Source organism: Phascolarctos cinereus, unplaced genomic scaffold (genome assembly GCF_003287225.1).
Source record: "Phascolarctos cinereus isolate Bilbo 61053 unplaced genomic scaffold, phaCin_HiC Scaffold_2;HRSCAF=192, whole genome shotgun sequence".
Lineage (NCBI taxonomy): Eukaryota > Metazoa > Chordata > Mammalia > Diprotodontia > Phascolarctidae > Phascolarctos > Phascolarctos cinereus.
The window spans coordinates 330,660,892-330,679,444 of record NW_027555625.1 but is presented as its reverse complement, the minus strand read 5'-3'; the positions used below and the strand labels follow the sequence as shown (position 1 = coordinate 330,679,444).

Here is an 18,553-nt window from a genome sequence, read left to right as displayed (position 1 = left end):
TGTGACCCTGGTAAAGTCACTTGACCTCTGTCTGCCTCAGTTTCCTCATCAATAAAATGGGATAATAATAACATCTACTTCCCAGGGTTGTTGCAAAGATTAAATCAGATAACACATGTAAAGTGCTTTGCAAAGCTTAATGCATTATATAAATGCGATGATGATGATGATGATGATAATGGCAGTGGTAGTGGTGGTGGTAGTCTTCTTTGTGCTTAACAGGGTACTTTGGGTGTAGAACCTCATTACTGTAACACTTTAAGGATCCCTGGCTTCCTCAGTGTGGGCACACCTTCCACTGACCCCTTCTCACCCTCCCATCCAAGATGATAGAGGACTTCAGTGACAGCCCTGTGCTGCCAGGCTGAGAGTACAGTCTTTTGATGCACATGTCTAATCTCAGCAAAGGAGAAGGGAACTAAGTTATGTCGTTTATATAGAAGGAAGGAAATAAGCATTGCTTAAGCATCTACTTTGTGCCAGATACTATGAGGTATTTTGCATTTTCATCTATTTTTTCATTCTTTTGTTTCTGTTTGACTGATTCTCACTCTCTCACAGAATCATTAGCTTCCCTTTGCCCAGTTCTAAATTTTAACAAATTCTTTTCTTCTATTAGATTTTTTTTTCTTTTTGGTGAGGCAATCAGGGTTAAGTGACTTGCCCAGGGTCACACAGCTAGTAAGCTTCTATTAGATTTTGCACCTCCTTTTCCATTTGGCCCATTTTATTTTTTAAGGAATTCTTTTCCTCAGTGAGTTTTTGTGTTCCTTTTTAAGGAGTTGTTTTCTTCAGTTAATTTTTGTCCTTCTTTTTCCAAGCTATTGGCTCTCTCTTGCATACCTCTCATTTCTTTTCCCAATTTTCCTTCTACCTCTCTCATTAGACTTTTAAAATCCTTTTTGAGCTCTTCCAAGAAGGCTTTTTGGGTTTCAGACCCAGTTCGTATTCCCTTTTGAGGTTCCAGATGTGGGTTTATTGACAATATTGTCCTCTTCAGAATTTCTGCCTTGATCTTCACTGTTCCCATAATAAGAATGTACAGTATGTTTCTTTTTGCTCATGGTGTTTGCTTATTTCCTGGCCTTTAAAAGATTGACTCTCCTGCTGGGGAGCAGGGGGCACTGACTCAAGCTTCTTGTGTTGAGAGCCTGGGGCCTGGTCACTGGTCACTGGCTTTGTGTGCTGGGGCCTCCAATGCTGGCAGTTGGAGGCTGTAGGGTTCTGGTAGCTTACCTAGTATTGGGCTAGGATTAGCAACACTGGAACTCTAGGGGTAGGATTGGGTAGTCTGGCCCCTGGAAGTTGCCTGCTCACCCCAGCCTTTCCTTTCATTTTCTTCAGCTCCTTTCAGATGGATATTTCACTGCTGAGGAATGTTTCTCCACCTGGGGCTTTCCCCCTTGGAGTACTTCCCAGAGTTTTGCTGAGGCAGTGGGAGACCAGTTTGCTGTAGAATGCTGAGGCACCTGGTGGTTTTCCAAGTTGGTTTCCACCAGTTCTCCTGCCCTCACTGAAGCACTCGGGAGTCCAGGTGTTGGTGTTTGCCTGCTCCACCACATGGGTTTCAGAATCTCCCCCTGGTATGTTGAGGTGGGACTTTCCACTAGCTTGCTGGGATGCCTCCCATTCTGTATTGCTCCCCTTCCCCCAGAGCAAGAGGGGCCTTTCCCTTTAATCCGTCAAGCTACCTGGGCTACCGGACTACTGCACCCTGTCTTTCTGCTGGTCTAGCTGTTCCAGGGTTTTTCCTGGGACTATATCTTCTGGGCTTTCAGAGATTAATAAGGGATGGTGAGAGTGACTTGCTTCTTACTCTGCCATCTTGGCTCCCTGTGCCAGGTACTATGCTAAGTGCTTTATAAATATCTCATTTGATCCTCACGACTATCCTGGGGGGTAGGTGCTATTATTATCCTCATTTTACAGTTAAAGAAACTGAGGCAGACAAAGGTTAAGTAACTTGCCCAGGGTCACACAGCTAGCAAGTATCTGAGACTGGATTTGGACTCAAGTCTTCCTGAATGTAGAGTCCTCTATCCATTGCACCACCTTGCTACTTCTGAAATGCATCAACCTTCTTCTTTCTCCTCTGCCCACAACCCGATATACACATTTTCCGGGAGAAAGTTCCCTTCCCAGGGTTCAGGCCAGTGCTTTGCTTCCTGGCACAGAGAGAGTTTCATATCTGGCCTCTGGGAAGCTATGGACATAGGTCTCTCAGGCTTCCACTATCATATGAGTAAACAAAACTGTATTCATCTGCATGGGCCTGGGTAGGAACAGGGACCTGGGTGGAGTGTGGTGATACCCTGAAACCAATACATCAGTATCTGTGCAAACATAGTCATATACAGAAGGAAGTTTGTTTTTGATTTGGTAAAGGAAATGGGGATGTTTAACTTAGAGAAGAAAAGAGGGTATGGATGGGGCTCAGGTTCAGGACAGGATCCCTCTCTTCAAGAACTGGAAGGGCTGCCATGAAGACAGATTAGATTTGTGCTTTATGCTTGAGGGCGGAATGAGAAGCAATATGTTAAAGCTGCAGATAAGTGGGTTTTTGGCTCTACATAAGGCAAAACCTAATGATCAGAGCTCTCCCAAAGTGACGTAAGTGGGCTGTTCTAGATTATAGTGGGGTCCTCATCACTAAAAGGGACTAGCAGAAGCTGGGTGGCCACTTGTTGGGGGTGATGTAGAAGGGAGTCTTCCTTAGGTGGGCCTCCTCCCAACCCTGAGGTTCTGTGATGCCAAGATGGATACAACCCTAAAGCACCTGTCGCTCACCTGAATAGGTGTGATGCATTACTCCTGTCACTGGTGAGTTGCTCATGGCATGGACTCAGCAGAGTCACCTAGTAGTGGTCAGTGATGCAGCTTGATTCACAGATGGCATCCATGGCAATTGGCTTGACTGGGCCCACTACAAATTAATGTTACATAACTTCAGCTGGGCCCTCACTGCTGCTAGGAAATCCTTTTACATCCTCTTAAATGCTTTACTCTCTCATACACCACAGTTGCTTTTCCATAACTTTTAATCCATCCTCAAATATTCTCATGGCTCTCTCCCCTCCTCTTTCTACCTCAGCTGAAGACTATGCTTCATATTTCACTGAAAAAATTAGGCCATTCACTGAGAGCTTTTTCTTCAGGCCTCCTTCTCATCTCACGTCACCCCGATATCTACCCCCACTATCTCTTCCTTTAACTTTGTCTCCCATGAAAAGGTCCTTCTCTCTGCCAAGGCAAACCTATCTACATATGCTCCTGATTCCATTCCTTTCCATCTTTTCTAGCAAGTTGCTACCTCTATCATTCTCATTCTCTCTTATCTTTGATGCTTCCCTGTTTATTGGTTGTTTCCCTGTTGCCTACAAATATGTCCCTATCTCCCCCATCCTCAAAAAATTCTCACTTGATCTATCCATCCATCTCTACTACCTATCTTTATATATTTCTCATTTTGTGGATAAGCTCCTTGAGAAAGCTGTCTATGACTGGCACCTCCATTTCTCTTAACTCTCAATAGTCTGGCTTCTGATCTTACCATTCAATGAAAATTATTTTCTCTAAAGTTACTATAATCTCTTAATTGACAAATCTAATGGATTTTTCCCAATCTTCATCCTTCTTGCTTTAACCTTAGCCTGTGACACTGCTGATCACCCTCTTCTCCATACTCTCTTCTCTCTAGATTTTTGTGACATTGGTTCCTCCTGGATTTCCTCCTCCCTGTCTGACAGTCTCCTCTGCTGGATCTTAGCTAACAACGAACATCTCTCAAGCCTTTGTCCTGGGCTCTCTTCTCTTCTCTTCTCTTCTCTTCTCTTCTCTTCTCTTCTCTTCTCTTCTCTTCTCTTCTCTTCTCTTCTCTTCTCTTCTCTTCTCTCTTTCTCTTCTCTTCTCTTCTCTTCTCTTCTCTTCTCTTCTCTTCTCTTCTCTTCTCTTCTCTTCTCTTCTCTTCTCTTCTCTTCTCTTCTCTTCTCTTCTCTTCTCTTCTCTTCTCTCTCTATTATTTCACTTGGTGATTTCGTCAGCTCCCATTGATTCAATTATTATCTCTGTGTAGATGATTCTCAGATCTGTTTGTACAGCCCTAACCTGTATCCATTTTCACCTCTCCAATTGTCTATTAGATATCTCTCTGGGGAAACAATATGTATGCATGTAAGTATAAATCATAGGTATTCAAAAATAAATATATGGAATTTCATAAGTATTTGGTAAGTGATTGTTGAACTGAATCATAGAATCTCTGAGTTGGATGAAACTTCAGGAATCATTCAGTCCACTTCCCTCATTTATAACCCATACCTGTATCAGAATCTCCTTCACAACACTCCCCAATTAGATGTCATTTAGACCCTGCTAGAAGACTTCCTGGAGCAGCCTATTGCACTGCAGAATAGGACTAATTGTCAGTAAGTAGTAGCTTCTTATAGGCGGTCAAATCTGCTCCTAGCTCTGCCTTGAAAGCCCTAGAAAAATGAGCCTCATCCCTTTTACCCAAGACGGCCTTTCAAATACTTGAAGACTGTGGCCAATTTCCTATTAAATCTTCTTCTCTCCATACCACCCCCCCACAAAAGCTAAATATCCCCAGTTCTCTCAGCTGATCATGATGGGGACAAATTCTCTAATTTTCTTACCTTCCTAGTCATAAGTCCCTTAGACTGTCTCCAGGTTGTCACTGTTTCCTCACATGTGGTGCCCAAAAGTTAACACAGTACTCTAAGTATGGTCTGCCCAGGGTAGAGCACAGCAGGACTGACCTACCTCCCATGTTCTAAGTATGACATTCTGTTAACACAGCCTAAGATCACATAAGAAGGGTTAGAGAGCAGCATGTCTGAAAAAGATCTGGAGGTATTAGTGGACTGCAAGTTCAATATGACTAAACAATGGGACATAGTCTACAAAAAGTTAACATTAACCTGGAGCTACATTCAAAATCCAGGCATGAGGAGGTGACCATCCTGCCACACCCAGCCCTGGTTGGACTATGGTGTGCGGTTCTGGGCACTACAGTTTAGGAAGGACATGGGTAAGCTGGGAAGCACTCAAAAGGACAGCCTGGATGACGAAGGGCCTTGAATTCATGTGATGTGAGCATTTAGGTGAAAGAATTGGGGAGGATTAATCTGAAGAAGAATTGGCTGAGTTGGGGAGGGGGGAGTATGTCAGCTATCATCAAATATTTGGAGGATCATCATATGAAAGAAGGGTTAGATTGATTCTGTTATTGTTTGTGCTTTGTTCTCGAAGAAGACCATGACATCAGGGAGGTGACACCATGACATGCAGGTGAATAGGATTTAAGTAAGGGAGGCTGTGCAGTCACCAGCCTCACTTTCTCCTCTGAGCCATCTGGGCCCAGTGGGCAGATATGGATCAAGACAAACAGAGATGGCCCAGGATGAGGTAGGGGCCGATCTATTCTGTTAGGCCCCAATGAGCAGAACCAGGAATAGGGCAGGGAGAGAACAGGGACATTCACGTGGGTTAGATGGCCACTGAGATCTCTTCTTTTTCTCAAATTGTGTGATTCTTTGATGCTACAAGTGGCCAGAAGTAAAATTTTGGCTTGCTATGAGGAAAAGCTCCTTAACTTTGGAGCTGTCCCAAGCTGAGGAATCTGTACTTTATCCTAGAGTCATCAGAATTTCTGGAGGGGAAGAGTAACCTCGTGAGAAGCACGCTTCAGGATAAAGCCTAATGCCATCCCCTCTTAGTTTGGAGAGACTCAGGTGGGAGGTGGGATTTCTTGTGAGGGAGACGCTGTGGTTACTTACCACCACCACTACCACCACCACCTCAGGCCTGCTGACCTTGAGGACAGCTTTCTCTGACATCGAGGCTAAAGCTCCCTGACGCGATAAACTCACATTCCTTTGTATGGTTCTAGAGGCATCCCTAGAGTCTTCTCAAAGGATTTGGAGCTGGAAGGGACCTTAGAGTCCACTCACCCATCCCTATGCTACAGATGGGGAAACTGAGGTTTAGAGAGATGAAGTCAGTCAACAAGTATTTATTAAGTATATCTCAAGCACTGCACTGAATGCTGAGGAAGGAAATTAAGGCACATCATGGTCTCTGCTCTCAAGGACAGCATTCTTATTTTCTAATGGGGCAGACAACAGGCAAACAACTACTTACACACATGACATAGACAATGAAAATGGAAAGTGATCTAAGAGAAAGCACAAGGAAAGTGACTTGTCCAAGGTCACACAGCTTGTGAGTGGTAAAGCCAAGATTTGGACTCAGGGTATCAGGCTCCAATTTCAGTGCTCTTTCTACTATGCTAGATTGTTATATGGGTTTCTTCTTGGAAGATGAAAAGCAAAACAAAACAAAACAGAACCCCAACAACAATAATAAAAAGAAATAAGGATCTGAGCCAGTGTGGGTAGGAAAAGGCCAGAGCTGCGGAAGAGGCCCAGAGGGAAGGCTCTCCAGAGTTCAGTGTGAAAATCGCCCCCATAGCCAGGGAGGGCCCCAGCCCTCTCAAGATTACTCTCTGGACCTGGGAGTGGGAGCTAAGTGTCTCCGATAAGGATTCCAGCCTTTTCGGATAATCTGGTTTTACTAGCTGACTCTGTGTTTACTGCGGTTTCCCTGCCTGGACTGGGATGGGAGGAATTTCAGGAACAGAAAAACAGAGGCCTACCAGTATCTCCTCTTCTTCCAGGTTTTCCACGCCTCCCTGGGGGTCCTGTGAAAATGATAGACAAGAAGGATTATTTAGTTATGAAACAAAGTCAGTGGGCCCAGACACGGACCAGCCTTGACCTGCCCTCCCTCCCCCACCCCATCTTCCCTCTGGCTTAAGCTTCTTCCTGGCAAACCAGCTGGGAAAGTGCTTCTGGGCCAGATCTTCCCAGCAGCCCAAAGGACTAGTCTCCCTCTGGGAGAGGGGGCAAAGGTAAGGGAGAAAAATGCCCCCTTTCTAGTTCACTGTCATCCCCAGGAAACTTTTCCCTCATGTTCACACCCCTTCGGCTGCAGTTATGTTATGGAGCTCTTAGCTCCAATCCCCCTTCTTTCTCACCAAAGTCAACCCCCAAACTCTCTAGACACAGGGAAGAGTTGAGGTGTAATTGATAGAGACCAGCTTTCAGAGTCAGAGGAACTGGGTTCAAGTCCTGACTCTGACACATCCTGACTATGTGACCCCTGGCAAAGAAATTTGACCTCTGGGGTAGGGGGGAGTTGGGAAATTCTCTAAGACTATGAATTGCAAGGCAGATGTTGGTCTGTATTGGGAAAGGAATTTCATCCTGGGGTGTTCCCTCTACCAATAAAATCATATGGCAAAAAATGTAATACTCCCCAGAGACACCCCAGAAGGGCCACTCTTATGAAGATGACGGATATGGACATGGACTCATTTTTCTTTTTAAAACATGTTTCCCTGGGGAAAGTCTCCTAAGATTGGGATTGGTGGCATCATATAAGGAAATGAAGGTTTCTAGGATTTGGAACTACTAGGGACCTTTAAGATCATTTGGTCTCTCTCTCTTCTTTTTTTAAATGGTATTTTATTTTTTTCCAATCATATGTAAAGACAATTTTAAACATTCATTTTTACAAAATTTTGAGTTCCAAATTTTTCTCCCTCCCTTCCTCCCCTTTACTCTTCCTAAAATGGTAAGCATTTTGATATAGGTTATTTATGTGCAATCATGTAAAACATACTTCCTTATTGGTCATATTGTGAAAGAAGAAATAGATCAAAAGAAAAAACATACACACAAAATCAAGACAGTGAAAATAATATTCTTTGATCTGCATTCAGAACCCATCAGTTCTTTCTCTGGATGTGGATAGCATTTTCCATCATGAGTCCTTTGGAATTGTCTTGGATCATTGTATTGCTGAGAAAAGCTAAGTCTATCATAGTTGATCATCACACAATGTTGCTGTTTCTATAGACAATGTTCTCGTAGTTCTACCCATTTCACTTTGCATCAGTTCATGTAAGTCTTTCCAGGTTTTGATGAAATCTGCCTGCTCGTCATTTCTTATAGTACAAGAGTATTCCACTATAATCATATACAACAACTTACTCAGCCATTCCCCAGTTGATGGACATCCCCTCAATTTCCAATGTTTTGCTACCACAAAAAGAGCAGCTATAAATATTTTTGTGCATGTGGGTCCTTTTCCCTTTTTGAGATCATCTATTCTCTTGCTATCATTTTATAGAAGAAGAAAATATATGAGGCCAAAAGAGGAGCAGTGTTTGCTCAGCCTCACACAGGAAAACAACAGGCAGAGTCAGGATTCAAACCCAGGTCCCTAATTCTAGAATCCATACATTTTCAAAGATGCATCCTGCCCCAGCAGCCTGGGTCCCACCTCTGCATCTGGCCCTCTTTTCTGGGATACTACAGGACATGGAATTCCTTTGTTCCATTTTTTAATTGTGTATGGAAGTTATGCCATGTTCCCCTGTATTTAAGGACTAGTCACAAAGGAAGTTCTGTCAGTAACCAGCAGAACACAAGCTCCTCCGGGGCAGGGACTGTCTTTTATCTCTCTTCATATCTCCAGTGGTTAGCACAGTGCCTGGCACATAGTAGGTGCTTAACAACAACAACAACAAATAATAATAATAGCAACTAGCATTTTACATAGCCTTAGGAGGTTTACAAAGGGCAGCTAGTTGGCGCAGCGCACAGAGCGCCAGGCCTGGAGTCAGGAAGACTCCTTTCTCTTTCTGAGTTCAAATCTGGCCTCAGACACTTACCAGCTGTGTGACCCGGGCAAATCACTTAACCTTGTTTGCCTCAGTTTCTTCATCTGTATAATGAGCTGGAGAAGGAAATGGCAAATCACTCTAGTATCTTTGCCAAGAAAAACCCCACATGGGGTCACGAAGAGTCAGACACGATTGAAACAACTGAACAACGACAACAAAGACTTCATAAAGCCCCATGAGGTTTACAAAGTGCATTTTAAGTATCTCATTTGATACTCACAATAACCGTGGGAGACAGATGCTATTATTACCTCCATTTTACAGAGGAGGAGCTGAAGCAGACAGGGTTAGATGACTTGTCCAGGGGCACACACCTAGTAGGTATCTCAGGCTGGATTTGAACTCATAATCTTTTGAAGGTAGGCCCAGTACTCTATCTACTGCACTAGCTGTCCAACAGGTTTTTGTTAAACTGGCTAAGTAGCTGATAATTCTTACTGCCAGGGCAATGATAACTCATATTTCTATAGTGCTTTTGTGTACAGGGGGGTCAGGGGTGGGGTGGGAAGTGGGGACTTGGGATTTCATAGATATAGAGAATGATCAGTAAGTAAACTTCCTCTGCCAATCCAAACTGGCAACTGATACAGTGAAGAGAACATTAGCTCTGGAGTCAAAAGATCTGTGTTCAAATCCTGATTCTTATGCTTAGTACCTATATGACTCTGGGCAATTTCCTGGGCCTCAGTTTCTTCAGTTATAAAATGAGGGCACTGTACCAGATGGTTTTTGAGGTCTCTCCCAGCTCTGTACCTACAAACTGTTCTGTGACTTGTAGTTATAGAATCTTCTAAGGACGTTGAAAGGCTCAGTGACTTTTCTTGCTGTTGTTCAGTTGTTTTCAGTCATGTTCAACTCTTCGTGACCCCATTTGCAGCCTTCTTTACAAAGATACCAGAGACCTTTGCCATTTTCTTCTCCAGCTCATTTCATAGATGAGGAAACTGAGGCCAACAGGGTTAAGTGACTTGCCCAAGGTCACACAGCTAGAGTTTGTCTGAGGCTGGATTTGAATTTGGGTCTTCCTGATTCCAGACCCAGCTCTTTGTGTACTATGGTGACACCTAGCTGTTCCAACTAATTCATATCAGAGGTAGGACCTGAACCTAGGTCTTTCTTACTTAGAGACCAGATCTCTTTCCACTATACCATAATGCCTCTCATAGCACTTTATAGTTTACAAAGAACTTTGCTTCCAACAATCCTATGAGCAAGGTAGTATGTTATTATTCCCATTTTACAGATAGGCAAACTGAGGCTAGGAAGAGTAAAGTGACTCATAGTCACACAGCTAGGAGGTGTTAGAACCAGAACTTGAATTCAGGTCATCAGACTCCTAGTTTAGGGCTCTTTCATTATACCAGGGCTAATAAAATGTAAGCTCCTTGTCTTTGTGTCCCAGGGCCTAGCATAGTATTGGACACATAGTGGAGATTTAATAAGAGCCTCTTGGATTGAAGTGGAAATACACCCCTGCTGACCAGTCATGGTTAGTTTCTAATCACTAGTCTTTCAGAGTCAGACAGGTGGGGACAGTAATGGGATGTGAGCACAGATCGGGTGTTTTTCTTGTAGTGAATGAGACCCCAACTTTCAACCATAAGGACAACCAGGCACAAAACTCCCCCACCCTTTGTTCTCTGCCCAGGAAACGTGTCCCAGAGGTTTCAGCCTAGCCCCTGTGCTTCTCCTCCGATTGATGTGTTTGAAACGTAGGGAAGAGAAGCTGGTGAGCCTGAGGAAGGAGAATGGGCCTCAGCATCAAAGTTGCCAGCTTGGATGGCGCAGCCAGTGGCCCCCTGAGCAGGGCTGCTACTGACCTTTTAACTCGATCCAGATGGAAAAAAATCCTTCTTCCGGGAGGTGGCTGAACTAATGGATTTGTTAGGCCTATTCTCCTTTGGTGGCACATTTTTACCTAGAAAAGACGGCCTGATGGCAACTCAGAGCCACATGTCTGTGCTGGGGAGAAGGGGTTCCCTCTAAAACCTAAAACAAACCCCCAGGTTCCCCTTCCCCTTCCCCCTTACTCCTCCCCTAGACAAGATACAGTCAAGGCAGTCTGGACAGGGCCCAGAGAGATGCACCAGGAAGCTGACAAAGGTGTCTCAACCTAATACAAAGCCTGGGTCAATGGTAAGGAGGGTCCTTTTTTGCAGTGGTGCTTCTTGGCAAGGCCAAGAGAATCCATTCCTGGCTGATTGTTGCCATGGTGGTTTTGCAAGGCTTCAAATCATTCTAAGAGGCTCTGTCTTGATGGTCTGCTTATAAAAGCAATAACTTGCATTTGAATTGATCTGTTTTAAATTTGGCAAAGTCCTTTAGATATTATACACATTTAATCCTTACGAAGATATTGCCAGGAGGTGTTGCGATCATTCCCATCTTCCAGATGGGATAACTGAGGCTCAGAGGGGTTCCATGATTTACCTCTTTTACAGATGTTTCCTATCTGTAATATTTACAGATATTTCCTATGCACAGATAGCAAAGTATCTTGAGGTGGGATTAGGATTTGAACCCAGGTCTTTTGGATGCCCAGTCCAGCATTCTATTGCTTCTCTTATCTGGGTGCATTCTTAAAGATGCATACTGCTTTTCTTAGTGTCTGCTGTGGCAGTGCTCATAGGATGAGCCCTCCAGGAGGGGGCTGGGGAAAGTGGAGCTGAAATGGTGCAGGAAAGGTCTTGTTTCCCATTTCTGAACAGAATAGAGGCCCAGGAAGTAGCCAAAAGCCAAGCTGCTCACCTCGCACTCAGAATTTGTGGCTTCAAGTCCTTGACTGAGCAAAAGTCACCATCTGGCTGGGGAGGCAGATAGCAGGCACCCTCTATCCCCTAGCTCTCTTCTTCTGATACACTGGGTTGGTGGGTGTCTCCCTATTGCCTTTAGGATTAAATATGAACTCCTCTGTCAGACATTTAAATCTCTTCCCAACCAGATATCTGACACATTACTCCTCCCCTCGTATTCTGGGATCTAACCACACTGACCTACTTGCAGTTCTGTATACAGATACTCTGATGCTTCCTTTCTCCGCACCTTTGCACTGGCTGTCCCCATTGCCTGCAGTGCACTCCCTTTTCATCTCCACCTTCAGGAATGCCTCACTTCCTTCAAGGCTCAGCTCAAGTGTCCCTTTCTACAAGCAGCCTTTCCTCACTTTTGTCCCCCAAGCTGGTTGCGTTCTCCCGCCTAAAACTATCTTGCATTAATTTGTAATATATTACATACATGTCTACATGCGGTCTCCTTTAGAATGTAAGCTTCTTTAGTTCAGGTACTGTTTCACTTTTGTTTTTGTAGCTCCTGCACTTTGCACAGTCCCTGTCACATTTATTAAACACATAATAAATGCTTAATGAATGCTTGCTGGTTGTTGGTCTGAATGATTGATGTTGTTTTCAGTCATGTCCACCTCTTTGTGACCCCACTTGGGGTTTTCTTGGCAAAGATACTGGAGTGGTTTGCCATTTCCTTCTCCAGCTCGTTTTACAGATGAGGAAACTGAGGCAAACAGGGTTAAGTGATTTGCCCAGGGTCACACAGCTAGTACTAATAAGTGTCTGAGGCCACACTGGAACTCAGGTCTTCCTGACTCCAGAACAGTGTGCCACCTAGCTGCCCGATTGATGCAAGCAACTAAATGCAGTTATCCCTTCCAAATTACGGGATGGGGGGGAGGGTTAGGGGCAGGGCATCCCGAGATCTGGAAAATCTGCATATAATTTTTTGGCCCTCTTTTCATACCAGAGAAGTATGAATCATTATGGTATTAAAAGATAAAATGTGTTGATATTATACAATACCATACATTTATTTTCTGCATTTCCGAGTTTCTAAACTTTTTCTGTGTCGTCTGCTGGCCTTTGCGTATCTGTGGCTTCTGCAAAAATCCCCCAAAATTCCCATTTAATTTCGCATGCCAACCCTCGATATAGTGAAACAACAATGGGAAAAGTCGTCATGTGGAAGGGACAACTGTAAATACAAAATATTTCCAAAGTCATTTGGGGGAAATCACTAGCATCTGGAGAGACCAGGAAAGGCCACTTAGCGGAGGTGGAACTTGTACTGAATCTTGAAGGAAATGAAGAGTTTCCAAGTGGGACTGATGAGAAGAGAGTGCATTTCAGATATGGGGGACAAGCCAGTGCAGAGGCAGGAGACAGGAGAAACAATAAGGCCAGTTTTACTGAAATGTAGAGTTGCTGGAAAGGTAGGCTTTAGCCTCATGGTACTAAGCTCACCCTTCCAGGTGAGTACGGTCCACTATTAAACCATACTATGCAAGTGTTCAGTAAGTTCCCCCTCTGTGTAATTATCTCAAGTCTGGGAGCAAGCTGGTACTTCTGAAATTCCAAATCCAGCCAGGCTTTCATGAATTCCTGTTCTGTGTTTTTCCCGTGAAAAGACTACAAAGTGGAAGGCGATTAAGAGGTCTATCTGGGGTCTAGCCCTAAGCCTTCTATTCTAATAGACATGCTGTATGATCTTAGACAGGTCCCTTCCTTTTTCTGGGCCTCAGATAATTCTTCAAAAAATTTTTTTTAATTTAATTTTTAATTTGTGGAATAAAATAAGCATTCCATAATATAGCATAATAAAAAGATTATTACACATGAAACTGCAAATCTGTTGTATACAACTTGCTATTCCCTTTAAATATATAATAAAGCTATCATGTAAATTTCTTTTTTCTTCCTCCCCCACCCTAGAGATGGCTACAATTAGACACAAATATATGTGTATATTTATATATGTACATATATATTATATATATACCTGTAAAATCATTCATCTGTAAAGTGATGGAGCTGGACAGTGCCTGACAGAGTAGGTGCTTAATAAATGAATGAAGGGAGACTTGATAACCACTTGATGGACATGTTGTAGTGGGGTTTGGGTCTCAGGAAAGTTTGGACTAGACCAGACGTTCCTAATTTTTCTGGTGTCATGGACCTCTCCGGCAGTCTGATAAAGTCTAGAGACCTCTTCTCAGGAGAACATTTTAAAATGAATAAAATAAAATTCAGAGGATTAAAAAGGAAATCAATTATAATGACTCAGAGCATATGAAATACATGGATGAAGAGGGTGTCATATGGGATATTACGTATTTTGGAAGTGGGTTTGGAATAACAATGCTTGTGATACAGATGGTACAGACTGAAGAATAAATAAACCTACCAGTGCTGGCGATGGTTTTAGATGAAACTATGGGCCATTTAACTATTTAAAATAAAAGAAAAAATTATGCCCTGTCTTCTCAAGATTATCCCCAAATATATTTTTCTAAATATAGGCTAATCAGTTGTTCTTCCCTTCTTACTCATCCTCATCCACCCAAAAAAATCAAAGTAATTTTTTAAAAAAGTTAATGGATTCTAGGTTAAAAATCCCTGGGGATGGTCTCTTCCATCTAGCCCAGCCAGAGACTATTACTTTCTGTTTAAGCAACCCCCCCCCCCATCTCCTGATATCTAGCATTGGCCATGCATGGGTGGGGAGGAGGGGGTTAATAAATAATCCTGGTGATAATGAATCCCTGCCTGGACACTTTCGGAAAGTTCAGCCCTAGAAAGTAAAAGCGAGATGGAGAGTCAGAGACAGAGAGGGAAAGAGGGAGGAAGACAGAGAGAGACAGAAGACAGAGAGACAGAGAGAAGCATATTGTTTGGACTCTGCTGGCTGGGCCAGTCTGGGGGCAGAGGCAGGAGGGAGCTCGGCACACTTTCTCCACTTCATTACAAATCAGTCAACAGTGTTTACCAAGACCTAAGAGCTGCTGGGCGTCATGCCAGGTGATGAAATGGCTGCTTCAACATGAAGGATATATTAACTGTGAATTACTTCTGTGGGACACATCACTGGTGGATTCTGTGAAACCACAGACTTAGATAAAGCCTTAAAGATGGTTTGTTTAGTCCAATCAACCTGCTCATTTCACAGGAGGAAACCTGAGTAATAATAATGGTGATGATGATGATGATGATGATGATGATAATAATAATAATAATAATAATAATAATAATAATAAATAATAATAATAATAATAATAATGCAGCTGGGTGATTCAGTGGCTAGAGTGCTAGACCTGGAACAGGCATCAGGAAGACTTAAGTTCAAGTGCCGCCTCAGACACTTATTAGCTGTGTGACCCTGGGCAAGTTACTTATCCTCTCTCCACTTCACTTTCTTCATCTATAAAATGGGGATAATAATAGCACCTATCTCCTACGGTTCTTGTGAGGATCAAATGATATGGATAACATACGTAAAGTGCTTTGCAAATCTTAAGGCACCATGTAAATGTTAGCTATAATCAATGATTATTTAATACTAGTAAGAATGACTTTCTGTTGTTCAGTTCTTTTTCATTCATATCTGACTTCTCATAACCCCATTTGAGGTTTTCTTGGAAAAGATACTGGAGTGGTTTGCCATTTTCTTCTCCATTTCATTTTACAGATGAGGAAACGGAGGCAAACAGGGTTCAGTGACTTGCCCACGGTCATACTACTAGTAAGTGTCTGAGGCCAGATTTGAACTCAGGAACAAAAGTCTTTCTGACTCCAGGCCCTGCACCCTACTGCACCACTTCGCTGCCCTGCAGTAAGAATAGCTACATACCATTAAATATTAGTATATATTATTTAATATTAATAATAATAATAATTAATAATGAAAGCTAACATTTATATAGTACTATAAGGTTTGCAAAACTCTTTACATGTATTATCTCTCATTTGATCCTAACAACAAGTCTGTGGATAGCTGTTATTATTATGTCCACTTTACAGATGGAGAAACTGAGCTAAGAGTAACTTTTTCAGGACTAAACAGCTAGTCAGTATCAGATGCAGGATTTGAAGTCAGGTCTTCCTGAGTCCAAGCCAAGCACTCTAACCACCATATTGAACTGCCTCAGAAGTCCAGGGAGGGATAACAATTTGCTCAAAATTGTACCGGGAGCTAGAGGCTGAGTTTTTCTCAGAAATTGTGGTATATCTGGGTGGCCCAAAAGCTGATCTATGAGAAATTTTTTTCTGACCTATTTGCCTTTATTCATTTTACAGGGCCCCGGAAAACATTGAGACCTCTATTCCAGTGGTTCCTCGGCTCTGACCTAATCAGCACGACATCTGGCCCTGATTTTGTGAAGGAGCTAGTCATGTAGCCCAAGGCATCATCCGCAGACCAGACGGGACGCATCTGGGCTTTAGCCTCTCCGAGGGACGTGGCCTTTTCCAGACTACCAGTCAAAAGGCAATTGTGAGAGGCAGGTCCCCAGTGACCCATTTCCCCCCATCACACACTCTGGTGCGGCTCTTTCCCTCCTGGGGATGCACCTGGGGATGCTCTGGAAGTCTGGCTGCCCTGATCAAACACAAGGACGAGAAGGGGAAGGAGGGTCATAGCTTTATAGCTGGAGGAAACCACAGAGGTCATGTGGCCCAACTCCTTCATTACAAAGGAGAGGATGCTGAGGACTTGAGAGGTTAAATGATTTATCCAAGGTTGTACTGGGAACAAGGGGCAGAGCTGGGATTCACAAGGAGAGTAAAAAAAAAAATCTTTATTTATCTGGACTAACCATATAAGCCTACTGTAGTTGTATAACTTGGTTTTTCCACTGTTTAACCTCCAACGTAAAAGTCTAGAGCAGTGAAACTCATCCTTGCAGGTTGCATCAAGACTTAGAAAACCACAAATTAACATTATCTATGTTGTACTATATCTTTATTTATTTTGTTAAATGTTTCCAATTTTATTTCAATCTGGTTCAGGTCACACTCAGCTGTTTGACAGCTCTGATCATCAACATTTTCCTTAGTGCTTTACTTTCAACTTTTTCGGACTACTCTATAGGGCTACTCCTTTACTTAAGTGATCTCATTAGAGGCTTACAATCCTGAGATGCTGAGGAAGACACTGCAGGCATTATTACCCCCATTGTGCAGATGAAGAAATTGAGACCCAAAAGAGAGGTAAGGTGTCCATGGTCACATGGTTAGTTTGATGTAAGAGGCAGGATTCAAACACAGAGCATCTTGACTCTTAAATCCAGCCCTCTATCCACTGTGACACTATGCCAGGTTGGCATGCTCAGGTGCCATCTCCTCCTAAAAAACCTTCCCTAATATCCCCCACAATGATTTCTTCTTTCCAAGTTTTTCTGAGACCATTTTGTTTGGATCTTTCACTTTTCCCTATCACACCTTAAATTATAGTACATGTTTTTGTGTACATATCTTATTTTCCTCCCAGGCCCTACCCCTACTAGCCTAAAAGTTCTTTGAGGGCAGGGACTGTATAATATTTCATCTTTAGTTGTCCTCAGTACCCAGAGCAATGTATAGCACATTTTTATTGTTCAGTCATTTTAAGTTGTGTCTGACTCTTCATGACCCCATTTGAGGTTTTCTTGGCAAAGATACTGAAGTGGTTTGCCATTTCCTTTTCCAGCTCATTTTTACTGATGAGGAAACTGAGGCAAACAGGGTTAAGTGACTTACCTAGAGTCACATAGCTACTAAGTGTCTGAAGTCATATTTGAATTTAGGAAGATGAGTCTTCCTGACTCCAGGCCTGGCCCTCTATCCATTGTGCCACCTAGTTGTGCTATATAACACATAGTAGGCACTTAACTGATACAAGACAAGTAAATGTTTTTTTTTTCTTTGAGAGAGAGTAGGCTTGACTAAATCCTATGGAGGGTAAAGGAGAAGGAGTAATTGTCCTCCAGCCTTCCTTAGGGATTTTCTTGGAGATGGGGGACATTTAAAGGGAATGTTTCCAAAAGTTCTGAAAACACTAAGAAGCTACAAACTTTAGAGGATAAGAAAAGACCCTGAGTGGGCTGTTTATGACCAAACTACATGTCTCATCCTGGGAAATAGGATGTTTTTGTAAATCAAATATTCTGGGTAGAAAGTGGTACATTGAGAAGAAACTTGGGCTTGAAGAAGGAAGATGTGGCCTTGAGTCTTTGGACTCAAACCTTTGGGTGAATCGTTTTACCTCTTTAGGCCTCAATTTTTCCATCTATAAAATGGGGATATTATGTAAGGCCAACATCTACTATTTCAGAGGGATGCTGTATAGATCAAATGAAAAAAAAAAGGGCCCTTTATTTGCTTTGTAACCATACACCTCTATAGAAATGTGAATAATTAGGTCATTAGTGATAACTTGCTAAGATATGGAAAATACTGTTACAAGAGTGTCTGAGGATTGAAATCACCTTTAGGCACCATTAAAGCTGCCATAAATACAGTTTAATCTTTCTGTTGTCTTTTTATGTTTATATTATAAATATTTCTCATTTTCACATTTCATTATTCTGACCTACTACAATTGTTAATTAATCTAGACTTTTAGAGTTGTGTTTCAAACCTGGCCCATATGTTGTGGCTATCATGCTGCGTGTGAAGGCAGGATGGAGATCATGAGAGGTAGGTAAGGTCTTGTCATTTACTTGGGTAGCTTTCCCATTTTGGTCGTTGTATTCTTTTGTGTTGTGAGTCCCTGGGAAGCTTTTTCTTTTTTTGCATGTGCTTGGTAGCTCTCTGCCTGACATCTTGGGCACAGAGAACACCAAATAACTGGGCAAACTGTGCTTGTATCAAAAGGTTAGCAACTGTTGTATCCTTGATTATATCTTCTGATCCTTTCCCTATTCTCTCGGGTGAATCAGAAATCATGGGACCCTAGTGGTTGGGAAACACTGATGAATAGCACTGGGGAAAAGGCAGATGTTTCCAAAGACTCTATTCCCATAAT

The 18,553-nt window shown here is 42.7% G+C and overlaps 1 protein-coding gene across 1 annotated transcript in view; it reads right to left on the bottom strand.

The window, feature by feature from the left end:
- COL23A1 (collagen type XXIII alpha 1 chain) overlaps positions 1-18,553 on the bottom strand; it is a 469,247-nt gene that overhangs the window by 109,196 nt on the left and 341,498 nt on the right. The window contains exon 3 of the mRNA XM_020998825.1: positions 6,674-6,718. Coding sequence (XP_020854484.1) covers positions 6,674-6,718 — 45 coding nt within the window. The remainder of the gene's footprint in view (positions 1-6,673; positions 6,719-18,553) is intronic.